Consider the following 25,349-nt stretch of genomic DNA (forward strand, 5'->3'; position numbering starts at 1 on the left):
AAAAAAAAAAAAAAAAAGCAACAAGGAATGAAGTTAACCGTGAGAAAGAAAAAGAAAAAAAAAAAAAGAAAAGAAAAAAATGGAACCAGGAACAGGGAAAAGAATAAAAGCTGAAAATTAGAACCTGGGAATGGAAGAATGAAGAATAATAATAAAAAGGACAAAATTAATAATAATAGTAGTAGTTTTAATAGAGGCAAAAACTACAAAAAAGAAAAAAAATAGAGGCATGGCAGGGCAGGGCAACGAGGCTCTGTCTGAGCACACAGACTGCCATGGGATTCCTGCCGACCTAGAAGGTGGTTGGGAGTGAGGCATGGCCACACCTCTGTTCACCAAGATTGTGTGGGGTAAAAGAGTAACAAGGGAAATATTGCACCTTTCCTGTCCGCATCTGGAATGTCCTTGTGGTTCTTTGCAAGTGGAGCCTGTTCTTAAGTCCCTAGAATCTGGGAGAAGGCTGTCACTTTAAATATCCCAAATGGTCAAACTGCTTTTAAACATTCAAAATGGCTGTGCGCCCTCCAGACAGACAAAAGTCCACAGCTCAGCCTGCCTTCCTCTTTGCTGTTTCGCCTTTTATTTACAAGCCACCAGAGCAGTCCTCCGTGCAGTCCCTGGCTAGCAGGGCTGATTTTTAGGTTAATTCTCAGGTCCTACCACCACTTGGCAATATCCAAGCTGTCTGTGCCGTCAGGATCGCTGCCAGACCACAGCTCTGTATGTCTCCTTTTTTTGGTATTTTCATGCAAATTATTCTGCTAGTTGGAGTTTAGTCCACTTTTCTATCCTTCCCTTTAAAGCTCAGAGATCCAAGATTATCTTCTGTATCTGTGTTAATTGGTTCCCCTTTTCTTTGTTGAAGAGGGTCTGTGCAGTCTTTCTGTCTGTTCTGCCATCTTATTGGAACTTGTAGTGCATCTTAAAGTTTGTCTTTTATCCTCATAAACATAGAAATTATAATCAATCACATTACTATCAGTATCTGATGATTTCATTATCTAGAGGTCCTATGTCTGTTTTTTCCATATCATGATGTTATCTCAGAATATTTGCTGAACGTTTAATATGAGAATTTGTTTTAAAAAATAATAGATAACCAAAATGATTCTAGTTTCCTCCAGAGTGTCAAAGAGTAAGACCATGTCTCTGAAAAATTTTAAACAAAGAGATTTATTGAAGGGGTGTGACAACTGCAGTTGGTCAGCAATTTGTAAAATTTCAATTTACTCCAAAGTACAGAAAATGAGAAAGACATTTATTTAGGAGAAGTTTAGGGAAACAGTAACCATTAGTCATATATCCAATAATCTATAGATGCCCCGACCTGAAGTTAGCCTGCACAAGTAATTTGTGAAAATGATTTTACTTATTTTTCAAGGATAGGGACTTGTGCAAAAACATTCTAAGAGAAGCTACAGTTCTGCCTTCCTCCTCCCTGAGTTAGTGCAGATTAACCCATTACTGTGAGTTCAGCTCATACCACCTCTTATTTTTCAGGTCTATTAGTATAATACAAAATGGAGCTAGATTCGCAATCCAGATAAAAGTCTGTCCTATTCCCAGTAACTAAACTTGGGGGCTCTTCCAGAAGACAGAGATTTTATTTCCTTCTGCCAGCAACCTGAAGATGCTGGAAGCTGCAAGCATAGTGAGGTGTTTCAAATTCATAAGCCCACTTCAGAGTGGAGCCCTTTGGAACCCAACCATGAAGAGGTGATAATGGCAGGCACTAAACTTTGCCCAGCATTTTTCAGCTTTCCAATTCTGCCAAGTGTTCTTGTCTCTTTGCTCCTTCCCAAAACACAGGGAAAATGCAGCAGCGACTTGGGACAGACAGCTTGAATAAAGTCCAGCAAAGGTGTATGTGATTGATGTCATTCTAACAAATGCAGCTGCTTGGCACTTCCTATCATGTGGCTGTATTTTAGCTGCAAGGAATTCTGGGGACCAGAATATTTAGTATTATCAAGTTTTATATTGTCAAGGATGGCTTCCATTATCTCTGCCCCTGGTGCAAATGATTATGTTACATTGGATAGCAAAGGGTTTGTTTTGCAAATGTAATTAGATCCCAAGTAACTTTATTTGGTATTAATCATAAAGCAGATTATCTGGTGGGCTTAACTATAAAACCAAAAACCAATCCCACTGCCTTTGAGTTGATTCCAACTTATAGTGACCTCCATTGGGTTTCCAGGCTGTAAATCTTTACAGACGTGGATTGTCTCATCTTCCTCTGGTGGAGCAGCTGGTGAGTGTGAACCACTGATCTTGTGATTAGCAGCCAAATGCCTTACCCACTATGCCACTAGGGCCTACTACCTATATGAGTTCTTTAAATGTAGTTTTCTCTAGCTAGATGCATAACAGGACACCAAGAGAGATTCCAAGTGTGAGAAGGATTCAAGTATTCAACGGACTGTTGCTACCTTAGAGATGAAGAGAGCCACGAATGGCCTCTAGACATTGTGGTCCTTTGGCTGATAGCAAGGAAATGGAGAACTCAGTTCTCTACCTGCAAGGAATGGAATTCTGCCAATACAGGCATGAGCTTGGAGGACAATAAAGCCCCAGATAAGAAAGCAGCCAGCCAGTACCTTGATACTTCAGGGTCTCGTGAGACCCTGAACAGAGAACCTAGCCATGCCATCCTAAACTTCTGACAATAGAACTGTGAGATAATAAATGGGTGTTGTTTTAAGCCACTAAATCTGTGTAATTTGTTATGCTGAAATAAAAGACAGTTTTACTTACCTAATACTGCTGTAACAAAAAGTACAAGTGGGTGGCTTAAAGAATAGAAGTTTATTGTCTCAGTTTGGGAGGCTGGAAGGGCATCAGCTCTAAGAGTGGGTCCTTCCCCGTCAGTAGTCTCAGGTGTTCCTTTCCATTAGTGGGCTTGTAGACGGTTTCTCACATGGTCTCTTCCCTCTGTGTGTTACTGTGTCTGTTCTGCTCTTTTTATAAGACACTTCTTAGAAGGAATTAGGTTTAGCATCCACTTTAGTATGTTCTCATTAACAAAAGCAAACATCTATTTCTAAACAGGGTCACATTCACAGGTACAGGAGTGAGGACTTCAACATGTATTTCTGGGAGATGCAATTTGACCCAGAATGGTAATTAATAGAAGTCATTCTTTGCCTTTCACCAAGACTGATGAAAGGTAGTGAGACATCTTAAGTACATAAGTTCAGATACTGGGTAATATACACATTCCAGTGGTCATACAGTAAGGAAACTATAAACTATGGAACCCTTTTATGACCACTGGGACATAGAAGTCTCAGGTGCATTTTTGGCTCTGGCTTCTTGTGGTGCTCACGTCCTGCTTATAGTAGGTGCTAGCATCTGGCAGGGGCACGTACAACTGTTTAGAATTGAAGAAACGTTCGTTGGTGCCAAATCACTGTGTTTAAAGGCTTTAGTATGAGGTGTGCATCCCAGAAGTGTGATTGTGTAGAACTTGTTTGTGTACTTTGGCTTTTGTACAGATAAGCCTTGCAAGGACATTAGTAGTTTCTTGTGTGTTGACAGTTGAGGTTTTCACTATGATTAAATTTTCAACAGAATAGCTTATTTTTAATAAGCAAGCATTATAAATGCACATTGTAGCATCCTTGACATTATGTTTCTTGTAGTTGTCGGGGATTTCTCTTCTAGTTTATGAGCTGCAAGTAGTTCCTTTGTGATAAAAATTAATTCATTGTAGTAGTGAATTTCCCACGACACAAAATCCTTTTGATGTTTGTATGTGCACACCAGGCAAGAAGTATGTAATTTCTCTCCTTGTGTATTCTCATATTGCTATTGAGGTATGGTATTGGTTATTATCCTGGTTTCTCAGAACCTAAAATTATTTTGTTTTGAAAAATTCTTCTTTAAAAATGTCCTCTGAAGGGTGAAGACATTCTACAATAGTTATTTTCTCTACCAAACAATAAGGATGAATCTGAGGAGGAGTGTGGTGAAGATGCTTCGGGTGAGCTTTCAGATTATAGACTCTGAAGCTCATTGTTATGGTAATACCACCACCACTGATATGGTATTAGAGGGTGATGAAGCAGTCAGTGTTGCAGAAGAAAATTTGAACCACATGATGCCTGTGATGAAAATAAGGAAAATGAAGGTGATGTCTCCTACTTTGAAAATACAATGAACTTGCTTCAGTAATATGCCAAAGTTTACCCAGACTTGACCCACGACAATACAGAAGTAGATTATGTTTTGTCTGTATTTGCAGAAGAGATTTTGGAAATTATAAAAGACCAAACGAATCTTTATGTGACCTAGGAGTGCACAACACAATATAGAGGGTAGGAGACTACCTACCCTAAGTGAAAAGTATACAGGAAATAAAGACATTCACTGCTGTGCCTATATAGGTGGGTATATACGTCTTGTCAGAGCTCGGACATTATTGGCCCAATGAACCTCTCCTGGGATTTCCCTCTGTTGCAGAACTTATGACTAAAAGATTGAAGAAACTGAGAAAATACACTACAATGAAAATTTAACAGCCATGCACAGAGAAGAACATGGATATGACTGGCTTCACAAATTAAGCCTAATTATCAATGTGCTCAATAGCCACCTAAAAGAAGTACATGTGCCCTCAAGTGTCATGGTAGTTGGTAAAACATGGTGCCAATGAAAGGGCATTCTTCCATAAAACAATACATGGCAATGATGCTTGTCAAGCACAGGTACAAAGTTCGGTGCTTGGCTGACTCAGAACTGGCTCTGTCAGTCAGTCTGATATCTTTTCCTTGATGAGTGTGGTACTTGGACTATGCCACTCATGCAACCATTCTCAATGGATTCATTACCTTTGACAATCTTTCCCCCATCAGGCTTGATGAAAAGCATGAACAAAAGTGGACTGTATGCTGTAGGCACAGTGCGAGCCAAGAGAAAGCGGCTTCCAGGAATGAGGAAGATGAAAGATAAATTACAGTGGGGAAAATGTGTTCTATACAAAAGGATGTGTGTCAGCAGTGAAGTGGCAGAACAGTAAACCTGTGACTATTTTGTCCATGTTCTACAATCCAAAGGACATCACTAGGGTCAAAAGAAAGAACAAAGATGGTCCCAGCTCTTGAAAAGCTCCCATTTTATAGGGCAATTGATGCCAACATGTCTCCAAAGAGAAAACATTAGTTTCCTTCAATGTTAGCTATAGACAGCCTTTGAAGAGAAACTTTGATTTTACCAAAAATTCAGCAAACTGCATACTTGACTGAAAATAACCTGCAGAAAATTAAAACACACTGGCACAAAAGTACAAGTATACACAAAATCTTTATAAATTCACATATTTTGCGAAAAGTGTACAAAGCAGTCTCAAGTTATTGAGACAATAATGAACATTTCTGTCCTCCACAGGCCACTGAATGACGTCACTGTACAATTCAGAGAAGGTATTCATAGAACTAAGTTTGGAAAAAATCTTGTGTCATAAAAATGACAATTCATTGTTGAGATTAAACATAGCAAATGTGTTAAGCACCTGTCATATTAACAACTTTATCTAATAACAGTATTAACCAGCTTGGTGAATAAGGTGTGGAATTAGAAGATGCATATATTTCCAAAACTGCTTCATGTCTCTACTTATAAATTAATTCACAGGACTCATGTAGTTGCTGTTTAGCAAAAGGTGTTAGCAAAAATGATACAAAATGATCTCTTGGCAATCTAGTTTCCTACTAATGAAAACATCGTATTAGATTAGGTTATGACACCCTCTAAAAAAAATCTGTGACATTATCATAGAGGAGACAGGCTTCTTCTTATACACACTCCAGGACATTACTGCTCTTGTCTCCTGGTATTACTTCTTCGACAGACTCACCCAGACCTCAGGGAATTTGGGAGCTGGCATGGCTTTTAGAACCAAAAATGAATGCAGAGTTAAAAAGAGTAACCCAGTGGGGAGAAGCCTGATGTGTGCCACAAAGGCTCACTGCTGAGGTATGAGCCAGCCACACTTGCCTCCTGCAACTTATGATTTAGGTAACTGGTTGCCAGACAGGAGCTGGGACATGTCACACCCAGATCTGAATCCTTGAATAACAAGCACACTTTGCCAGGTTTTATCCCTTTGTGCAATGGAGGAGTGAGGGAGAATAGCCAACAGTAAAAATCACTTTTCTCTCTTGGGCTTCCCAACCCTCTTCTTACCTCTTCATGAAACTTACTATTAAAATGACTACTCTGTCTGCACTGTTGTTGTCAGTTACCATCAAGTCAACTCCAACTCCTGGTGAGCCCGTGTGTGCAGAGTAGAACTGCCCCACAGGGTTTTCAAGCCTTTGACTTTTCAGAAGCAGACTGCTGAGTCTTTCTTTTGTGGAGCCTCTTGGTGGGTTGGAACCACGAACCTTTCAGCTAGTAGTCGAGGGTTTAACTATTTGTACCACCCAATACTCTGCTCCCTACACTAGTGGAAGAAACAAAGTTCTGCAGAAACTTCCAGTTAAGGGAGATTCCAAATTCAGCAAGCAAGGCTATTAGTGCAAACAGAACAGGTTCCCTTTAAGGTCAAAATGTTGTTTCATTTAGCAACTATTCTGGCTCTTAATACCTTTTAAGGTTGAATTTTCCCTTCCTCAAGTTTATTAATGTGTGTTCCAGACAATTTCCTATTTGGAAAGGGGAAGTAGGAATGGTCAAAAATTTTGCATTATTGAAGGCAAAGCAGTTACTTGCCTGCTTATCAACTAATCTGGAAGTATTTAAAAAAGTAGGACACCGGTCTGATGTTCAGGATTTTCTCATGTATGTGAACTCATCTAAATTCTACGTTGTTAGAGTAGCTTAGGTTTTACCAGGCAATGCTTACGTAAGACCAATATTGGAAAAAGTCCTTAAAGTAAGGATCTTTACTTTCCTTCCATCAAGGAAAAAGGTGGCAAAAATTCAAGTGTCAACTTCCCTTTTCTGGGAAGAGTTTTAGAAAAAAACTAACAGCTTACCTCCTAAATTCTACTGTTTCTTTTGAAATCAACACAGTATTACAATCAGGTCTAAAAAATAAGAGACTGTAAAAATATTTATATCCCTTAAAGATAGAAAAATCTCACCAAGACTGAGAGAACCATTTAAAGGAGGTGTTTAAGGAGGGACAGAAAGGTTCTTAGTTAAGTGAGGGTAGGGAAAACCAGGATACAGCAGCTCATACACATTTCATGCCATAATACGGTGAGGTTAGGAGGAGTGGAGGCCGCCTGCTCCTGAAACAGGCAGCTCAGCTACTCTGTATACCTGCACAGGTTTGCAAATGAATAGTGTGCACACACTGAGCTTTGTGAAATAGTTCTGCCTAGTAGCTGCTTTCCTGACAGGGCACAACCACCTGGCAAGCTTAAAGGCAAGCATTTTCACCCTTTGAATTAAACAAGCCGGGTTGAAATGAACCAGAAAACTAGCCCAGAACCAACCAGGCCACCATTACATAGTGCAAATCTCGCAGTAACAAAAAGTCATCAGAGAGGCTACACATTGGTCTCCAGGCCTAGTAGACGTCCCATCCGTTCCACATTCTTATCGATCGTAGCTTGACATGTTATCTCCTTGGCACATTCCATAGGAAACCAGCCTCTCTCTCCGTCTCGCAGTCGTTCCCCCTCATACCAGCCTGCAAAAAGGAACAGAGTCTGTATCAAGCAACAAGTATTTAGAAAAATCCTAACTGTGGGAGGCTCTGGGGAGCATACAGAGAAGATCAGAGACACTATCCCACCCCAGGTGGGGTACCATGTTTGATGGGAGAAGACAGTACTGAGGTGGAGAGAAGGTTTCAAGAGGGGATAAATGGCATGCCAGGGTCAAAGCATGTGAGCTTGGGCTGAGCTGGGGAAGAGGACACTGTGAATGGGCTAGCAGGTCAATGACCTCATTTTTGAGGAAGAACCTCTGGAGATGAGAGCTAGGTTACTGGGGGTCTGAAGAAGGAGGAAAACTTTTCATGGTTCTTTTCAAATAAAACCGTAACTGCATCTCTTACCCAAAACAAGAAATTAATATCAATAAAATAAATAATGGAGAGGCAAGTGCATATGTAGAAACAGGACAGCAGGATACAGAGGCATAGTGCCTAAGGCACTTGACTGCTAACCAGAAGGCTGGCAGTTCAAACCCACCAGCCACTCTTCAGAAGGAAGGTTGGGCAATCTACTTCCATGTGATACCGCCTCAGAAACCCAAGGAGGGGTCGCTATGAGTCAGGGCCAACTCGACAGCACATAGCAACAACAACAATAACCAACTGCTGTCAAGTTGACTTCCAACTCATGGTGACCCCATGGGTGTCAGAGTAGAACTGTGCTTCACAGGGTTTTCAGTGGCTGGTTTTTTGGGAACTAGATCACTAGACCTTTCTTCTGAGGCTCCTCAGGTGGATGGGAACCTACAGTCTTTCAGTGAGCATGGTAACCATTTGTACCACCCACTATTTATGGTAAAATATTTCACATGTACTCGAGTACCTTAAACACTTCTTTAAGTCATCTTTAGGGCACTGAGAAGTCACTGACTTGGAAATGAGAAGAAAAGGAGTAAGACCTGGGACATGTTAAGACAAGAAGGCAGCACATATGGTTTCACACATTATTGGGTCAGGATATCTTCTATAGAATATAGGTACTGATGAGAAATTGTGACTCCTCAGTTCTGTTGCACCCTGTATTTCTTGAATGCCAGCCTGGGAGTGTTCTATAGAATACTCCACTCACCATCGTTGACTCGCTGATAAATGAGGACCACATCTGCCACCTGCAGGGAGAGTTCGTCCGGCTGCTTGGCAGTAAAGGATCTAATGATTTCCACCTGGGTCAGTGCTGTGGCGGAAAGGAGACACACTGAGCTTCCAGTAGCAGAGAGAAAACAATAGAGAGAGACAAAGCAACAGTGTATATTCATGTACTCTTTCCGAGCAATTTGCAGCTGGCAATGATAAAACATATTGGGCTTCTATCAGGTAACATAGAAAGTCTTTTCTGGGAACAGTTACTTCGTTACAAGCTCTAGAATTTTCAAAGCTCGAAATCAAGAGTTTTTTGATAAGGAGTCTTTTAGTCATGTCACCCAATGGAGCAGAAAACAGCCATTTGGCATGGAACAAACTGAGGTAAGAAAGATTAAGTGATGTACCAAGGCCATGCAACCGATGGCAAAATTTTCAACACACCCCGTTCTCTTAGCTCTCACCTAAGATGCTTCCTCATCCTACCAGTAGTGATGTATGGAAGGGGCCAAGGTCTTTAAAAATAAAAGTCATTCCAACCAAAAGTTTAGAAAATATTTTAGAATTCTCATAAAACGATTCCATTATGGAAAGCAATTAACTTCAGTGATTTGATGTGACCTCTTACTTAGATAATCTGTCCTTTAATATAAACTCAATCTAGGGAACTTTCAAACGAATCACTTTGTCTTTAAGTGTAAAGACAGAATTAAAAAAAAATGTAATTATGGCAAAATATATATAATAATTGCCATTTTAATTTTTTAAGTATACAAATTCAGTGACATGAACTACATTCACCATGTTGTAAAACCATCACCACTATCCATTTCTAAAAGTCTTCCATCATCCCAAACAGAAAGTCAGTGCTGAAGAGAGGATTTTTGACTGCTCCATGATGTCCAGTTTTGCTGCACTGTCTATTCTTCTAGCTAGAATCATCCAGAGAACCTTAACATAAAGGTGAAAAAGCCAAATACAGGGTTGTCACCCTTTACTGCACCAATTCCTAGTTCTCCAGAAGAATGAAATATGTATTATCACTTAATAATATAATAATATCACTTAATAATACTACGGGAGCTCTGGTGGCATAGTGCCTAAGCCATTTGACTGCTAACCAGAAGGCTGGTGGTTCAAATCCTCCTCGGAAGGAAGGCTGGGCAATCTACTTCTGTAGAGATACCACATCCAAAACTCAAAGAGGGGTCGTTATGAGTTGAATCGATTCAACAGCAGTGAGTTTGTTTTTTTCTGTTAAAAACATTATCACTTAGTAAAAACAATACCAATGAAAAAGTAATTTTCTTTTAGATTAAACACACTTTATGTGTTAAGATTCAGACTATCAGTATGGAGAAGGTTTAAACTAGCAACTATTACCCAATAACAATGTCTAAAAATTAAGGAGTTTTACAGTTCAAGCAGGGCTTTCAGTGTATATTACTGAACTCATTATAACCTTGTACTTTATATAGTGATCAGAGTCCCTGGTGGTGTAGATGGTTAATGTGCTTAGCTGCTAACTACAAAGTTGGCAGTTCAAGGCCACCCACAGGAGCTTTGGAAGAAAGGCCTAGCGATCTAGTTCCAGAAAACTCAGCCACTGTAAACCCCACAGAGTTCTACTATGACAAAGCTGGGGTTACTATGAGTCCGAATCAACTTGATGGCAACTGATTCTGATGCACAGTGATATGTCTGACTTGCAGATGACTGAACAGGTTCAGAAAGGGAAGCAATGCTTTGCCACATTTACATAACAAAAAAGAACTGCACCTCGAGTTTTAATTCAGAACCCCTGACTTCCAAAACAGGGGTCACACTAGTCTGGTGTGGGGCAAAAGAAGGGAAGCCTTGGAAGAAACTTATAAAGCAGGTATTGTGGTAGCAAAATCCATTAATAAGAGTCCTGATGGTGCAGTGGTTAAAGTATTCAGCTGCAAACCAACAGGTTGGTAGTTGGAACCCAACAAATGTGCAGAGAAAGATGCAGCAGTCTGCTATGAAGATTTACAGCCTTGAAAACTCTATGGGGTGGTTCTACTAAGTCCTATAGGGTTGCTGAGGCAGTATCACTATGGAAGTAGATTGCTCATCCTTCCTTCAGAGGAGTGGTTGGTGGGTTTGAAGTGCCAGCCTTCTGGTTAGCTGTCAAATGCCTTAGGCACCATGCTACCAGAGCTTCCGTTGGGTTGCTAGGAGTCAATTAACTCCATGGCAACAAGTTTGGTGCTTTGTTTTTGGTTGAAATCCATTAATATCTCAGTGTCCAGCAGGGGGCAGAGTCCCTCCACGTTCCAGGGCAGCCTGCTCTTCAGCAAACTTACAGGTTCTGTCCGGAGGCTGCTTCCCGCTGCTGTGGCCCAGGGCGGTTATCCAGCGGGCTCGCTCACTCCTAAACATAGAGGGCAGGTCCAGTTTAGAAACTCACAGTCCAAAGACAAAGAATATTGTAGGTTCTAAAAAGACAATGCAAAGCCATTCCCAGAAAACAGCGGAGAAATTCTCCTTCATAACAAGGAAAGAGTTACTTAAAAATCAGAGTAGAAAACTAGCCATTATTGTGGAAAGATTCTGAATAAATCTGGTTAATAATTGCTGATTAAAAAAGAATTTCTCATGAGAGCTGAACATTTAGTAAAGAGCTTTTTACATTAATATGTTATAATCTCAAAATATTTAGTATACTCATTTAATCTGATGTTTAACATTTCAAAAAGATGTATCTGATTTTTTTTTTTTTTTTAAGTTAGTCTCTTCACTCCTTCCATTCCCTTTCCCTATCCTACACACACTCAAACCATTTTGGAGAATATAAACTTTAATAATTAATGTAACTGAATAAAAATTTTGCCAAAATATGAACCTTACTAAAATAGAAATTAGTTGTCTGATATTTTTTGGACTCTTCTAAAATCATTAAAGTGGAATAATCAGTTGATCAATAAACTTTTAAGGAAAAAGAAAATAGCTGTGACTTTTTATACAATATTAACCTATAATTAGATGAAATAAAGTAATTACTTCACTAAAAGATCAAAATATCAGATAAGCAAATCCACTAATCTATAATATAGTCACCCTCAGTTTTTTATCTGGAAACTTAAATAAGTAATACATACACATTTTAAAATCTGCAAGAAGCACATATTAAACACATATGCCATGTCAGACACAAGCACTTTCCATTTATTATCTCATGAAATTCTCCAAAAAGCACATTTTAGAGATGGGAAGACTAGACTAAAGCTGTGAGGTAATCAATTCCAACCAAAGTTAATTTCCACTGTACCACTTCACCTTCTGCAGAAGAGATGCCTTCATGCCCAATCTTAAAGCATTTCCCCCCATTATTAATAAAGGTTCTTCTTACTGTCACCCCATCTCCACTCTGTGAGGTGTATCTTTCGGCCAGACTCACAGCACTGGGACACAACACGTTGTCTTTCTCAAACACATGCATCTTTCTGTTTTTAACTAGCTATGCCCACTCATCATTTAAAAATTTTATTGAGGTAAAACATACATAAAATACACAGAGTGCACTAATCTTAAGTAAACAGAGCTCAATGAATGCTTACTTATGTATACCCACATATAACCGTCTGTCAAATCAAGAAATGGCAACATCTGTGATGTCCCAGATGGTTCCCTTTTGTCTCTTTCTAGTCAGCAACATCTCTCCAAAGAGAACCGCTATCTGATTTCCATCACTGTACAGTAGTTTTGGAGTTCCTAGCACGTGCAAATGGTAAATGTGCTCAGCTGCTAACCAGACGCTGATGGTTTGAGTCCACCCAGGGGTTCTGCAGAAGAAGGGCCTGGTAATCTATTTCTGAAAAAATCAGTCATTCAAAATTCTATGGAGCACAGTTCTACTCAAACACACATGGGGTTATCATGAGTTGTAATCAACGGGATGGCAACTGGTAGATTAGTTTTGACTGTTTTTGTACTTTGTGAAAATGGAATCCTACAGTATGTGTAAGGAGCTCTGGTGGTACAGTGTCTAAGGCATTTGACTGCTAACCAGAAGGTTGGAGGTTTAAACCCACCAGCAGCTCTGCGGAAGGAAGATGGGGCAATCTACTTCTGTAAAGACTTACCACTTCAGAAACCCAACGGGGGTCGCTATGGGTCGGTATTGATTGACTCAATGGCAGTGAGGTTTTTTTTTTTTAAATAGTATATATGCTTTGGTGCCTGGCTTTTTTGTTCAACATGTCTACTTAATACATGGACACTCAAGCCTCACTTCTTTCAGAGAGCCTCCTCTGACACCCAACTCCACACTTCTTTGCCCAGGCCTCCACTCTGCACAGCTCTATCACACTGCTGGCAGACTGTAAGCCTCAGGAAGGCAGGCATCTTATCTGCTTGGTTCACTGTATTATCTCCAGATCACTACCTGTAATCTGAGTATCTGCTGACTCAATAAATCATCTCACTCATCACATCCTGACCCACAATCATGTGTTTCCTTGTCTCTTTCTCTTCCAGCCTACAAGCTCCTGGAGGGCAGGAATTAGATCTTCTTTCAAATAACATTATTTGTGCCAGGGATGATGCTAATTATTTTGCAAGTATCACCTAATCTAATCTTCACAACAATCGTTTGAATAAAATATTTCCATTATCCTTTCCTTTATTCAGAGGAGGAAACTAAAAGTTTGGAGTGGTTAAGTGCCTGCTCACAGTCAAACTTCTAGTAAGTGGTGGAGTCAGAAATACAAGCCCAGGCAGTCTGGGATCTAAGAGGTGGTGTTCCCTCATTGATTGCCAGTGCCTCGTGACACAGTGCCTAAGGCATTTGACTGCTAACTGGAAGGCTGGACGTTCAAATTTACCACCCACTCCTCAGAAGGAAAGTTGGGTGATCGACTTCTGTAGTGATACCACCTTGGAAACCCAAGGAGGGATCATGATGAGTTGGATCCGACTGGACGCCAGTGAGATTTTTGTTTGTGTTTGCTTGGTCTAGCAGACACTTACAGAAACCATGTGGGAAGGCAGAAAGGGTGGAAGCTGCAGTGTGCTGAGACACCAAAACCAAACCAAACCAAACTCATAGCCGTTGAATCGGATCCGACTCATAGCAACCTCTCCTTGGGTTTCTGAGGCGGTATCACTGTGGAAGTAGATTGCTCAACCTTCCTTCCGAGGAGTGGTTGGTGGGTTTGAACCGCCAACCTTCTGGTTAGCAGCCAAATGTTTTAGGCATTACGCTACCAGAGCTCCCTGCCGAGACACAGACTTACCTAAAAGAGTAAGATGAGGCTGGGCCCTGGCTGAGCTGGTGTGCCTTGTAGTAATATGAACAATTTATATAGAAACTGATGACCCAGCTTGTTTGTCACTTTGTCTCTCCTTAATGCAGGACAAAAGACTTTAGAAGGAACAAGTAAAGCACAACTTCCTTTAATTTAATCCCAACCAAACACTTAAATCCTTGATATTACTCTTTTGGGATAAAATCTGTTTTCCAGTGAGGCTCAGCTGGCATTTCCACAGTGTACAGGCAAGGGAAAACAAAGTTTTCAGGATAGAAGAGTTGTTCACCAAGAGAAATCTGCAGGATGGATTTGTGCCTCTCTATGCCGTGCCCACCCAAACTAGGTTTTGGGATTACCACTGCATCGTTCAACGGTCCATCACTGCTTCTGTAGTCCTTCCCAGGGAGATTTGGAGCCGGGGAACCAGGTTGCATCTAAGCCTTTTCAGGCAAGACTCATCTCTGGCACCAAGTGGCCAGTTTCAGCGGAGGCTTCACTCTGCTGCCAAGTCTGCTGAAGCCCAGATGAAACCTTTCACTTGGTGGCACACTGCCTGGATGCTAATAGCATCCCTTAGACACGGCGGCCCCTCACAGGGCCTCCAGAGGACAGAACAAGACACTCCTTGTTGTCTCACTGAAAGGAGCCACTTCTTGAAGCGGCTTCAATTGAGTCACTCCCAGGCCCCTCTTAGATGCTGTCAAAATCTCACAACTTCCCCCTGGGGCTTCCAAGAGCCCTGCCAAGGACTTCACTCTCCTTCACATCGGGAAAGTCTGGGTCTTTAAAGCAGGAAAAGGACTCACTCTGCTCTAAGAATTCTAAGAACAAGAAAAACCAGTGACAGACCACAAGAGACACACCATTATTAAATTTCGTTCTCACCCCCAGGTCTCACTCATTGATAACTATTTTCTCCAGAGATGATACTAAATGATCAAGATAAATTCACATTCCTCACCACCACATCCATTCATAGATACTTCCCTTCGTCCTCCAAAAAGTGATAGAATTAGAAGTGCTGTGCTGATGTCTGTTTCTGGTGTGTCAATTCCAAGACTCACATGCCCGGGCCTTCCTTTGCAAGGTCCTGTGTCACTCGACGGCAACACGTTTGGTTTTGGTGCAGGTTGGGGATGCAAAGTGAATGAAACAATGTCCCTTCTCCTTTACAGGCTTCAGTATGAAGGAGGAGACATAGTGTGAAACACACATAAAACCCAACACAGCAGGTGATGTGCTGTGTGGAGGATGCTACTTACAACACAACTGGCCCAGGGAGAGAACGTTCTGTGACTGCAACCCTCTCATAACCCAAAATTCTCTACGTACATCATGAAATGCTATATACACAGTTTTCAACTGTGGTATGCTGTGATAACACCTTGTCCTGCCTCTCATATAATTTATTAAGCACAGTAGATTTAAACTTAGTTGCAAAGCTTAGTTATATGGCAAAGCCTAGCTTCTCATTGAACTACCAAGCATCTGCTTAAAAAGGTTAACATATATGGAGAAAGTGAAAAGTCAGAGTTGGAATAAGATGCAGATGAGACTGGACGGAATGGAGCCCCCACTGAGGGCTCTGCCACTAACATTTTTTTTTTTTTTTTAATTTCTGAGCAGAAACAAAGGACCTGAGTACCTCTTCAGCCTTCCTGTTATCCCTCCTAATGTGACATCTGATCAGATAATTGTTTCTCTTCCTTCTCATGGTCTATACCTGTGGTTCCTTTCAAACAAAGGGATTTTGAAACTTCTATACCAACAGGCTTGGAAAATAAAGTCCTTCGAGCATTTGTTTAAGCAGGATTGTGACGATACTGTTTCTGTTCATTCCCAAATACATTCGATTCAACTAGATTAGTTCAATAAACTGATTCATGGAATAAAACCCATGGAGTAAAAACTGTCATTTGTTACAAATACTGCAAGATAAAACTTTATAAAATTGACACCAGCTCAGATTACCTAATTTTAAAAAATCTGACCACAGCAAAAAAAAAAAACCTCTAGCCCACTAAAAAAACTCAAAAAATTTGATTTGCTACATGTTATTTAGGAGCTCTGGTAGCATAGTGGCTAAAGCACTTGACTGCTAACCAGAAGGCTGGTGGTTCAAACCCACCAGCCACTCCTCGGAAGGAAGGTTGGGCAATCCTACTTCCGTAGTGATACTGCCTCGGAAACCCAAGGAGGGGTCGCTATGAGTCAGGGCCGACTCGACGGCACATAACAACAACAACAACATGTTATTTAGTTATATCAATTATTTCTTGTTTATCATATTAAGATTAAACTGTTCCGGAATTAAGGTCTGTTCCACAATGTTTCAGTTATCCCAAAGTGCGTCAGTTAACTTTCTCCTCACTGATAGAACACTGAGGTGATGACCTGCCCACCAATTCTATGGCGTCAGTGGAAAGCACCGCATAAGCTCAGGCACTTTGATAGATACTCTACAAATGGGCTCAAACATATCAGCAATTGTGAGAATGGCGCAGGACTGGGTAACCATTTCATTCTGTTTAGAAGGTAATCGTGAGCCGGAGCTGATTTGATGGCACCCAACAACAAATAAATGTGAAAGACCATTATTGGAATTGGATTCCAGATTCCACTAGGTAAAAACACTGTATCCTGCAATAAACACCTTTTTCCACATAAATAAGACTGCAGATTTTTCTTTTTTCTTAAAGGAAGAAGTGTAAGAAGACTGTGTCTGACATTCTATATACAACTTTATTCCATCTCATTTACAGTACTTCCTGCTGTTAATTAAATCATTCACAGAAACAGGAAGAGAGCAAAAGACTCCTGAAAACAATGCCCCTTTATCAGAAGGCCCAGGAATTGGTTGCCTGGATGGTTAATAGCACCCACCACACTCATTAGGCTTCTATTTCTTTTCATGAGAGAGAAATTTTAAGAAGGATCTTTGATTATAGTTTAAGGTGATTATATCCTATAACGAAAAACAATGGGTAAAGAAAGTTTGTGTTATTCTCTGAACGTCTTTTAGGTGTCCAGTGCTGTGTACTGGATCTAAATGTATCTACATTCTACTGTAAACACAGGAACCAAGGAAGCTACTAGCTTCAGCCGCTCCTCTGTGCCAGCTGTAGCTGTCAGAGCTTCACTTAATGAAGGCAGACAAAGGGGGCTCTCTAGCTCCCACATTCCTCTTGAAAGGCTGGCGGCGGGGTGGGTGGATGGCAGCGGTAAATCGTTGTTCCTTTATCCTTCTACAAAGGGTACCCTTTTGTATTCTTTACACACTACTGTCTCATTAACAACACAACGACTTAAGGTCTTTAACGGGTATGCAGATATAGCATTATATATGTGTTAGATGGGCATCCTCAAAAATGTTTAACCACATCCACAGCAGCAAACAATGAAACACAACTGGGATTTAGGAGAAATTTTCTCTGGAAGCAACACAAAGGACAGAGACTAGAGAATGATGGGAAGCAGTACTCACCTACATGTGGCAACTCTTCCACCTTGCCTTGGATATGTAAAAGCCAGTTATATTAACTGTGGGTCAATTCCAAAAATATTTATTGGGAGCTTGCTATGTACAAGCTAAGAGAAAGATAAGACTGGCTCTGAATTTGGGGATTAGAAATAAAACAGAGCAGAACTAACTGGAGAGAGAGAAGATGACTGGTTAGGAGGCTATCAGGTGGTTTCCAGGAGTAAGTGACAAGGGCAGACCTAGAAGGAGGTGGATATTGTTCTTAGCTGCCACTGAGTAGGCCACTGACTCACAGTGACCCATGGACTGAAACGCTGCCCAGTCCTGTGTCATCCCTATGACCAATTGGGAATTAGAGTGTTGTGACCCACAGGATTTTAACTGGCCAATTTCTGGAGGGTGATTATCAGGCTTTCTTTCTAGTTCATCGTAGTCTAGAAGCTCCACTGAAAACTGCTCAGCATGATAGCATCATGAAAGCTTCCACTGACAGATGGGTGGTGGGCACCCTTGAGGTGTACTGGCTAGGAATCAAAGCCAGATCACCTGCACTAAAGGGGACAATTTTACCACTGAAACACCAATGCCCTCAGGAAGGTGGTAGTAGAGTGGAAAGACGCTAAAGACATTCCTTTTGTACAGGAAGAACTGACAGGTGATGGACCTGTTCAGATGTATAAACAGTGGAGATGGCACCAAGTTTCCAAACTGGGTAACTCCATACAGTGCCAGTGGTACTTGTCTTTTATCCAATGCTGCTATAACACAGTGTTCTGGTTACCTAGTGCCACTCTGACAAGAATATACCATAAATGGGATGGCTTTGACAAACAGGAGTTTATTCTCTTACAGTTCGGGAGGCTAGAAGTCCAAGTTCAAAGTACCAGGCTCTAGGGGCTGTGTGAAAGCCCTTGACCTTGGGTTTCAGCTCTGCCTCCTGCTCCCAGCCCACCAAAGCTAGAGGCATCTCTTCACTCAGGAAACTACTGGCTGCTGAGACTGACAAGTCCAAGGTTGACAAATAAAATGGCACAGTCCCAATGTTACCAAACCACATGGCAGGTTGCTGCACAATGACACGGCTACATGCAGGGTTCAAGTGTGCCATAAGCTAGAGACCATTCTCAAAGCTGTTTTTTATATACAGGAAGCAAATCACATCCCTAAAGCAGCTACTCAGCTGCTTGTGGTAATCCCACCATGGAGCTGACTGCCAGTCTCATTATAGAGAATAACTACCATCAGCTGCCCAGCCACTCAACCAGGCCCAGCCAAGTTGACACACAAACTTAACACACAGATACCACAAATAGGTGCCTTTAAGACACAGAAATTTATTTTCTCACAGTTTTTTTTTTTTTTTAAACCCACTGCTGTTGAGTCGATTCTGATTCATAGTGACCCCTTCTTGAGTTTCTGAGGCGGTATCTCTATGTAAGTAGATTGCCCAGTCTTCCTTTCGGGAGTGGCTGGTGGGTTTGAACTGCCAGCCTTCTGGTTAGCAGTCAAATGCCTTAGGCACTAGAATTCTGAATTAGGGAGTCAGCTCTAGAAGAAGCCTTTCTCTTGGTTGGGTCTGGGAAAAGGTCCTTGTCTCTTTGGAGCTTCTGCTCTTTGGAGATCTTGATGTGCCTTGGCATCTCTCTTCTCCCATCTCTTCTTTTGTCCTTGCTTGTTTAATCTCTTTTATATCTCAAAAAAACCTGACTCGAGACATACCCTATAATAATCTTCTCTCATTAACATAACAAAGACAACCCATTCCCAAATGAAATTATAACCACAGGCAGACAGGCCAGGATTTACAACACTTACTATTATTATTTTTTTGTTTTGGAGGGGAGGCACATTTCAATCCATAACAGGTATCATTTTGATAAAAGAATTAGAGAAAGCAGTGGGTATGGTGGTGTCTGCTTCCACACAAGTTGCATTTCTGAAAAGGCAGTGAGAAAGAAGGGTTAGGGATGTGGGAGAACAACTATGAAAGCACAGATAAGAGGATAATCTCAAGAAGAAGCTTGAGAAAGCTGTATGGTCAACGAAAGCAAATGATGTTAGAGGTGAAGAAAGAAATTTAAAAAAGGAAGATTGGACTGCTGGATGTGGTAACCTGGAAGCACTGGTAATCTTATGATAGACTGGTTCCAACTGGGTGGCAGAGGAAGAAGCCATACTGAAGATATCTAAGGAATAAATCTACAGAGTCAGTCACTCAAACCAAAAATCCAAAACATCTGTGATCCTCTCTTTCACTCACTGCCACACTCAACTGAGCCAAACCATCGGTTAGTCTTGTCTCTGCCTCCAAAACATTACGTTTCTATGTCCACCCACATACCATAGCCCAAGCTACTATCAAGTCTCTCCTCAGCTTATTGTGTGCCTCAGAAACGGTTCCCCCCTGTCTTCCCATGGTTTCTCAGGGAGGGAAATCCAAATTCCCCCTAATGCCTTATAAAGCTCTAAACTGGTCCTTGTCAACTAACTGGTAAAGAACTGATCCTCACCTTCCTTTCTCAATCCACTGTGGACAAAAACTTTTCAGAAATGCAATAAAAATGAATTACTCTTAACTATGGGGAGGAAGTGTTGCATTGTGGGAAACTGTAGTCAATGTCATGAGACAAAGTGTACGTCAGCTGCTGTATGTAAAGTGAATTTCCTCTCTAAACTTTCACCAAAATCATAGTAATTTTTTTTTAAATGAATTACTCTTAAAATACACATTCATTGATGCCTCAGCAAGTCAAATCGTTATGAGTTTCCGTTTCCCTCATCGCAGTCAATAACGGTTTGTGGACTGACACCAGCCACAGACCCCACTGGAACAGCACAGTTCTAAATGCTGTGCTGGCCTCCTCAACCTCTTCACTGTCCATTTTTCCCTCTCTGGTTCATTCCGTTCCATCCACATTGGCCATATTCACTGATGACACCAAACACATTTCCTTAGGGCTTTGCATTTCCTGTTCCCTTTGCCTGGAACATTCTGCCCTAGGATTTTCACGTAGCTGGTTCCTTTTGTCACTTAGGTCTTAGCTCAAATGTCACCTCCCAAGAGAAGCCTTCCTGGACTATGCAATTTAGAGTACATATTCCCCTCCTGAACACTTAACATTCACTGTGGATCACACTAGTCGGTTTTATGTCTTCATTGCACTTACCACTACCTGAAGTAAGCTCTGGTGGTGTAGTGCCTAAGGCACTTGACTGCTAACCAGAGGGCTGGCAGTTCAAACCCACCAGTTACCCCTCGGAAGGAAGGTTGGGCAATCTACTTCCATAGTGATACTGCTTTGGAAACCCAAGGAGGGGTCGCTATGAGTCGGGTCCGACTCAGTGGCACATAACAACAACAACCACTGCTACCTGAAAGGACTTTTTTTTTTTCCAACTTGGGTCAAGAAGAAATGTTTTCCTACAGTCCCAACTCATTGTAAGTCATAGGCCAAACAAACTAAGTTCACTCCAATCCAAAGTCAATCTTCCTGAGGGTAGGAGGCACAAAGGGACAAGTTCCCCATTTGAATATAAGTCCCCAAAGGGCAGGGATCTTGTTTTTGTACTCTTCATTGCTATATTCCCTGCACTCAGAATAGCACCTGGCAGGAAGTAGGTGCCCAAGAAGAATTCACTGAATTAATAGAAAGAAATGAAAGCTATTCTCTTGAGTTCAACTGTAAAGTGAAGGAGAGACTCAGGGTTAGGTTAAGAGTCAGAAGTAATTACAGCAGAGGGTGAGAGACAGAAAACATAAGGAGGAAATAAACTAACCAGAGCAGCACACACAGAATTCTAAGTGGTGAGGAGTGGCTGTGAGAGCCCTGAAAAGTTTAATGGCAGAGGACTGGCTTGGTATCGGACTTGAGGGGATCTGACTAGGGCATTTGAGTAAAACCCAGGCAAAGGAACAAGAAGGAAGTTTTAAATAGAAAATACTTTGGAAATGCAATACCTATTAAGCATTTTGTTATAAAATACATGATACTCCAAATTTACCATCTGGGTTTCCATAAAACAATTTTTTCCTCCTACAGTATATGGACTTAAAAAAAAAAAAAAAAAACCAACTCCACCTCAGTAGTTTCTCAGTAATTGGCTTCATAGAGTTTCCCTTCCAGAGCCAGAACAAGGCCCAGTAGAGTGGCAATGCGGGGATGGAACTGTCCACTGGTTGGCAGCTTCTCAATAAGAGGATTAAAATGTGTTACTAGAAAGATCTCTGCCAGAGTCAGGACGTCCAGAGTCTAGTGCCTGCTTTGGCGCTAACAATTTTTCTCTGTACTTTTTGGCAAGTCAGAAATCCCTGGGGATGCAAATGGGTAATAAGTTTGGCTGCTAACTCAAAGGGCAGAGGTTGCAGTCCACCCAGAGGAGCTTTAGAAGAAAGGTCTGGTGGTTTATTTAAAAAAAAAAAAATCAGCCACTGAAAACCTTATGGAGCACAGGTCTACCCTGACACACGCAGGGGACCAGGAGTCAGAGTCACCTGGACAGCAACTCGTTTACAGGCTAGGCAAGCCACTGCACTTCTGTGAGTCTTATTTTATATCTGGAAAAATGAGGGGGTTGCACTAGATGACTTAGTTTGCGTGACCACATATTTTACTGCCTAAACAAGACACTTTTTGAGAGTCAATGGACATAATTTCAACAGACCAACAGGCATAGACTTGAACTATCAATGCTGGAGAAACTGAGATGGACAGTCCCCTTACCTATATGCTTCCTTCATCTCTTACAGTCTACCTTTCTCTAGAACATCCATGGGCCCCACCTTGTTCACGTTCCATACCTGGCTCAGCACCTGGTACATTCCAGAAGGGCACAATTTCCTAGTTCACTTTTAGGAGCTTTTGTGCATTTATTATGTGATCAGAGCCATTAATCTGTTCTTCCACAATTTCACATCTTATGAGTTAATTGTGCTGGCACCAACCAGCTGCATCCATCCTACTGCTGATTTTACTTTCTGTATATCCCCAGGAGGCCTCTACTGAGAATAGTTTTTCAAAGGTGCTAAATATTCAGGTATGGACCCCAAGAATTATTCAAGGCCAGAGCAGTGGCTAAAACATCATTTTCTCGACTAGGTTGCCAAGGACCATATTAACCCAACAGAACATAAAAGAGAAAACTTGAAAAACATGCTCACACTGATCCACCCCCAAAGGTGCCTTAAAAGACAGGCCTGGTGATCTGATTCCAAAAAGTCACAGCCTTGGAAACCCCAATGGAGTAGTTCTACTCTTCACAAATGGGGTTGCCATGAGTTGGAAATGACTCGACAGCTACTAACAACATCATACATGAAGCAAATCCGAGAAGCAAAGGACATCTCCTACTCAGACCAAAATTCCAACTGCCTAAAACCAGATAGTCCAGACCTGACCTGCACACTTCCAAATAGGAACAATTTGCTAGGCCTTTAAACTACTTATTGCTTGTTTTATGAAAGTACCTTTTGGCTGAAATACATTTTCTTTCAACATCAATGCTATTCTGTGCTTTGTGTGCTTAAAAGTATCTGTCCATTTATTCTCAACTGCAGTTGAGTGAAGGGGATGGAAAGAGTCACTCCTTCTGTACCCAAAGAGGCTATGCTTCTTCTGGAATGTTCTCTTGCTATTAATTAAAGAACTATGAATATGAGTCATGCCCATGGGTTTATGGGTGACATAACTAGATATTCTGAGAACATTCTGATTAAGGAAATGAACATCCATTCAGCTCATAGCAAGATCAAAAGGCAAGAGGGTGGAATGAATGTTGCAGACGTCCCAGGAAAGGGCCTGAGTGTAAAGGGAACTGGACAGTCAGTTCATTTCCTGTTCTCTTTGAATAATCTAAGAAACAAGTAGTGGAGATTACATAAATTACAAATGAGACAGTCAGGAAAAGCTCTGTAGCTATGCTGGCAAACCCTAAATAAAGAACAAACTATCCTCATAAACAGAGACAAAAGGGAAACAAAAAGCAAAACCAGTAACACTTTCACCACTGCTAAATGATGAAAGGGAAATCTCTAGTTTCTGAGAATGCACTAGAATGTCTGGACAAGTCCTAACCTCCAAAGTGTTTAAATCTTTTTCAACCTTAAAATCATAGAAAATCCAAGGCTCATACATACTAAAATCCCCTTTTAAGAGAGGGCTCTCAAACACTGGCCAAGAGGTTTAAATCACTTTTAGAATAAAAGAAAGGCCTTCCCTCAGCCATAGCCTTGGCTGTGTCTCATAGTGGTCACCTGTGCAAGCATCACACCCAATCATGGATGGGGGCATGCCTGGAATGCTGCCCCACTGGAAGAATTTAGGCACCTTTTATGAAGGCATTCCTTCATTTTGTAAACAAAGACATTAGGGTGTACCTCTTTTGCTTATTTATTCCTCAGTAAACTCTCAAGTTTATTTCTAATATTCTATTTTGGCTATTTTCAAACCTCAAATAGCTTTACATCAGCCTGTACATACTGGTGTTCTCCAGCCTTTGAAAAACTACTTCCAGTATCGAAAGATACAAAATGATGATCACTTATCCTTTTATGTATTTTCACATTTATAATTTTCACATTTTTCTTATGCCTCTTTTTAACCATCTAGGAACGTTTTTGAAATCACTTTTAAATAAAAGTGGACATATTTCTTTGAGTTTATTTTTCTATCACACAAACCAACCAAGATTTTGCTGTAGTCTTAAGAGTTGTGAGTCACCAGCTGCCAGTCCATTTTAATTACAACACCTGGAAATCTTGGCAGGCTTGGGGAGGGAGACTTATGTAGGGACTTGAGTGGACAAAGAATTAGAGAACTTCCCCTTTCCTTCCACTGTCCCCATCCTGTGACTCAACATAATACTTCCTTGTAATGATTAAAGGAGCCATGGTGGTGCAGTGATTAAGTGCTCAGTGTTAAACATAAGGTCAGTGGTTAAAACCTACCAGCAGGAGAAAGATGTGGCAGTCTGCTTCTGTAAAGAGAACAGCTTTGAAAACCCTATAAGGTAGTTCTGCTATGTTCTGTAGGGTCGCTATGAGTCAGAACCAACTCAATAGCAAGGGTTAATGATTGCTGCAAAAGAGGTTTCTAGTTTCTAAAAAAGTTAATTGGTCAACTGTCTCTAAATGGACTAAATCACTATGTTGTTGTTGTTGTTAATGTGCTGTCGAGTCGGACCCAATTCATAGTGACCCCTCCTTGGGTTTCCGAGGCGTATCACTATGGAAGGAGATTGCCCCAACCTCCTTCCAAGGAGTGGCTGGTGGGTTTGAACCACCAGCCTTCTGGTTAGCAGTCAACTGCCTTAGGCACTATGCTTCCAGAGCTCCCTAAATCACTACAGCAGATATGAAAATTTAACCCCTTTTCCCTCATTCAGAGCTCTGATGGTATAGTGCCTAAGGCATGTGACTGCTAACCAGAAGCCCGGCAGTTCAAACCCACCAGCCACTCCTCGGAAAGACGGTTGGGCAGTCTACTTCTGTAGTGATACTGCCTCGAAAACCCAAGGAGGGGTTGCTATGAGTCGGGTCCAACTCGATGGCAGTGAGTTAGTTTCCCTCATTCAGTTTGAGACTGGACCTCAAGCAAACAGCTAATGAAATTGCAGGCATAAACAGGATGTCTGTTTTGCCTATGGATTCCTGGATGGATGATGCATCAATACATTTATCCAAACTGAGCATCTCTTTTGACAAAATCTTTGGCTTTTGCTGTCTGACTGAAGTTAGGTGACTGAGAAATGACTTTAATTTCATGATCTAAGAAAATGTATGGGAGCTCTGGTAACATAGTGGCTAAAGGCACTTGACTGCTAACCAGAAGGCTGGCGGTTCAAACCC

At 41.2% G+C, this 25,349-nt stretch overlaps 1 protein-coding gene across 1 annotated transcript in view; it reads right to left on the reverse strand.

Annotated features, from left to right (window-relative positions):
* Positions 1–7,499: 7,499 nt before the first annotated feature.
* ARHGEF26 (Rho guanine nucleotide exchange factor 26) overlaps positions 7,500–25,349 on the reverse strand; it is a 197,140-nt gene continuing 179,290 nt past the window's right edge. The window contains exons 12-14 of the mRNA XM_007943568.1: positions 11,080–11,147; positions 8,739–8,843; positions 7,500–7,642 (exon numbers count right to left, since the gene is read on the reverse strand). Coding sequence (XP_007941759.1) covers positions 7,500–7,642; positions 8,739–8,843; positions 11,080–11,147 — 316 coding nt within the window. The remainder of the gene's footprint in view (positions 7,643–8,738; positions 8,844–11,079; positions 11,148–25,349) is intronic.

This window comes from Orycteropus afer, unplaced genomic scaffold (assembly GCF_000298275.1).
Source record: "Orycteropus afer afer isolate SDZICR_OR568_19922 unplaced genomic scaffold, OryAfe1.0 scaffold00109, whole genome shotgun sequence".
In the NCBI taxonomy this organism is placed as follows: Eukaryota; Metazoa; Chordata; class Mammalia; order Tubulidentata; family Orycteropodidae; genus Orycteropus; species Orycteropus afer.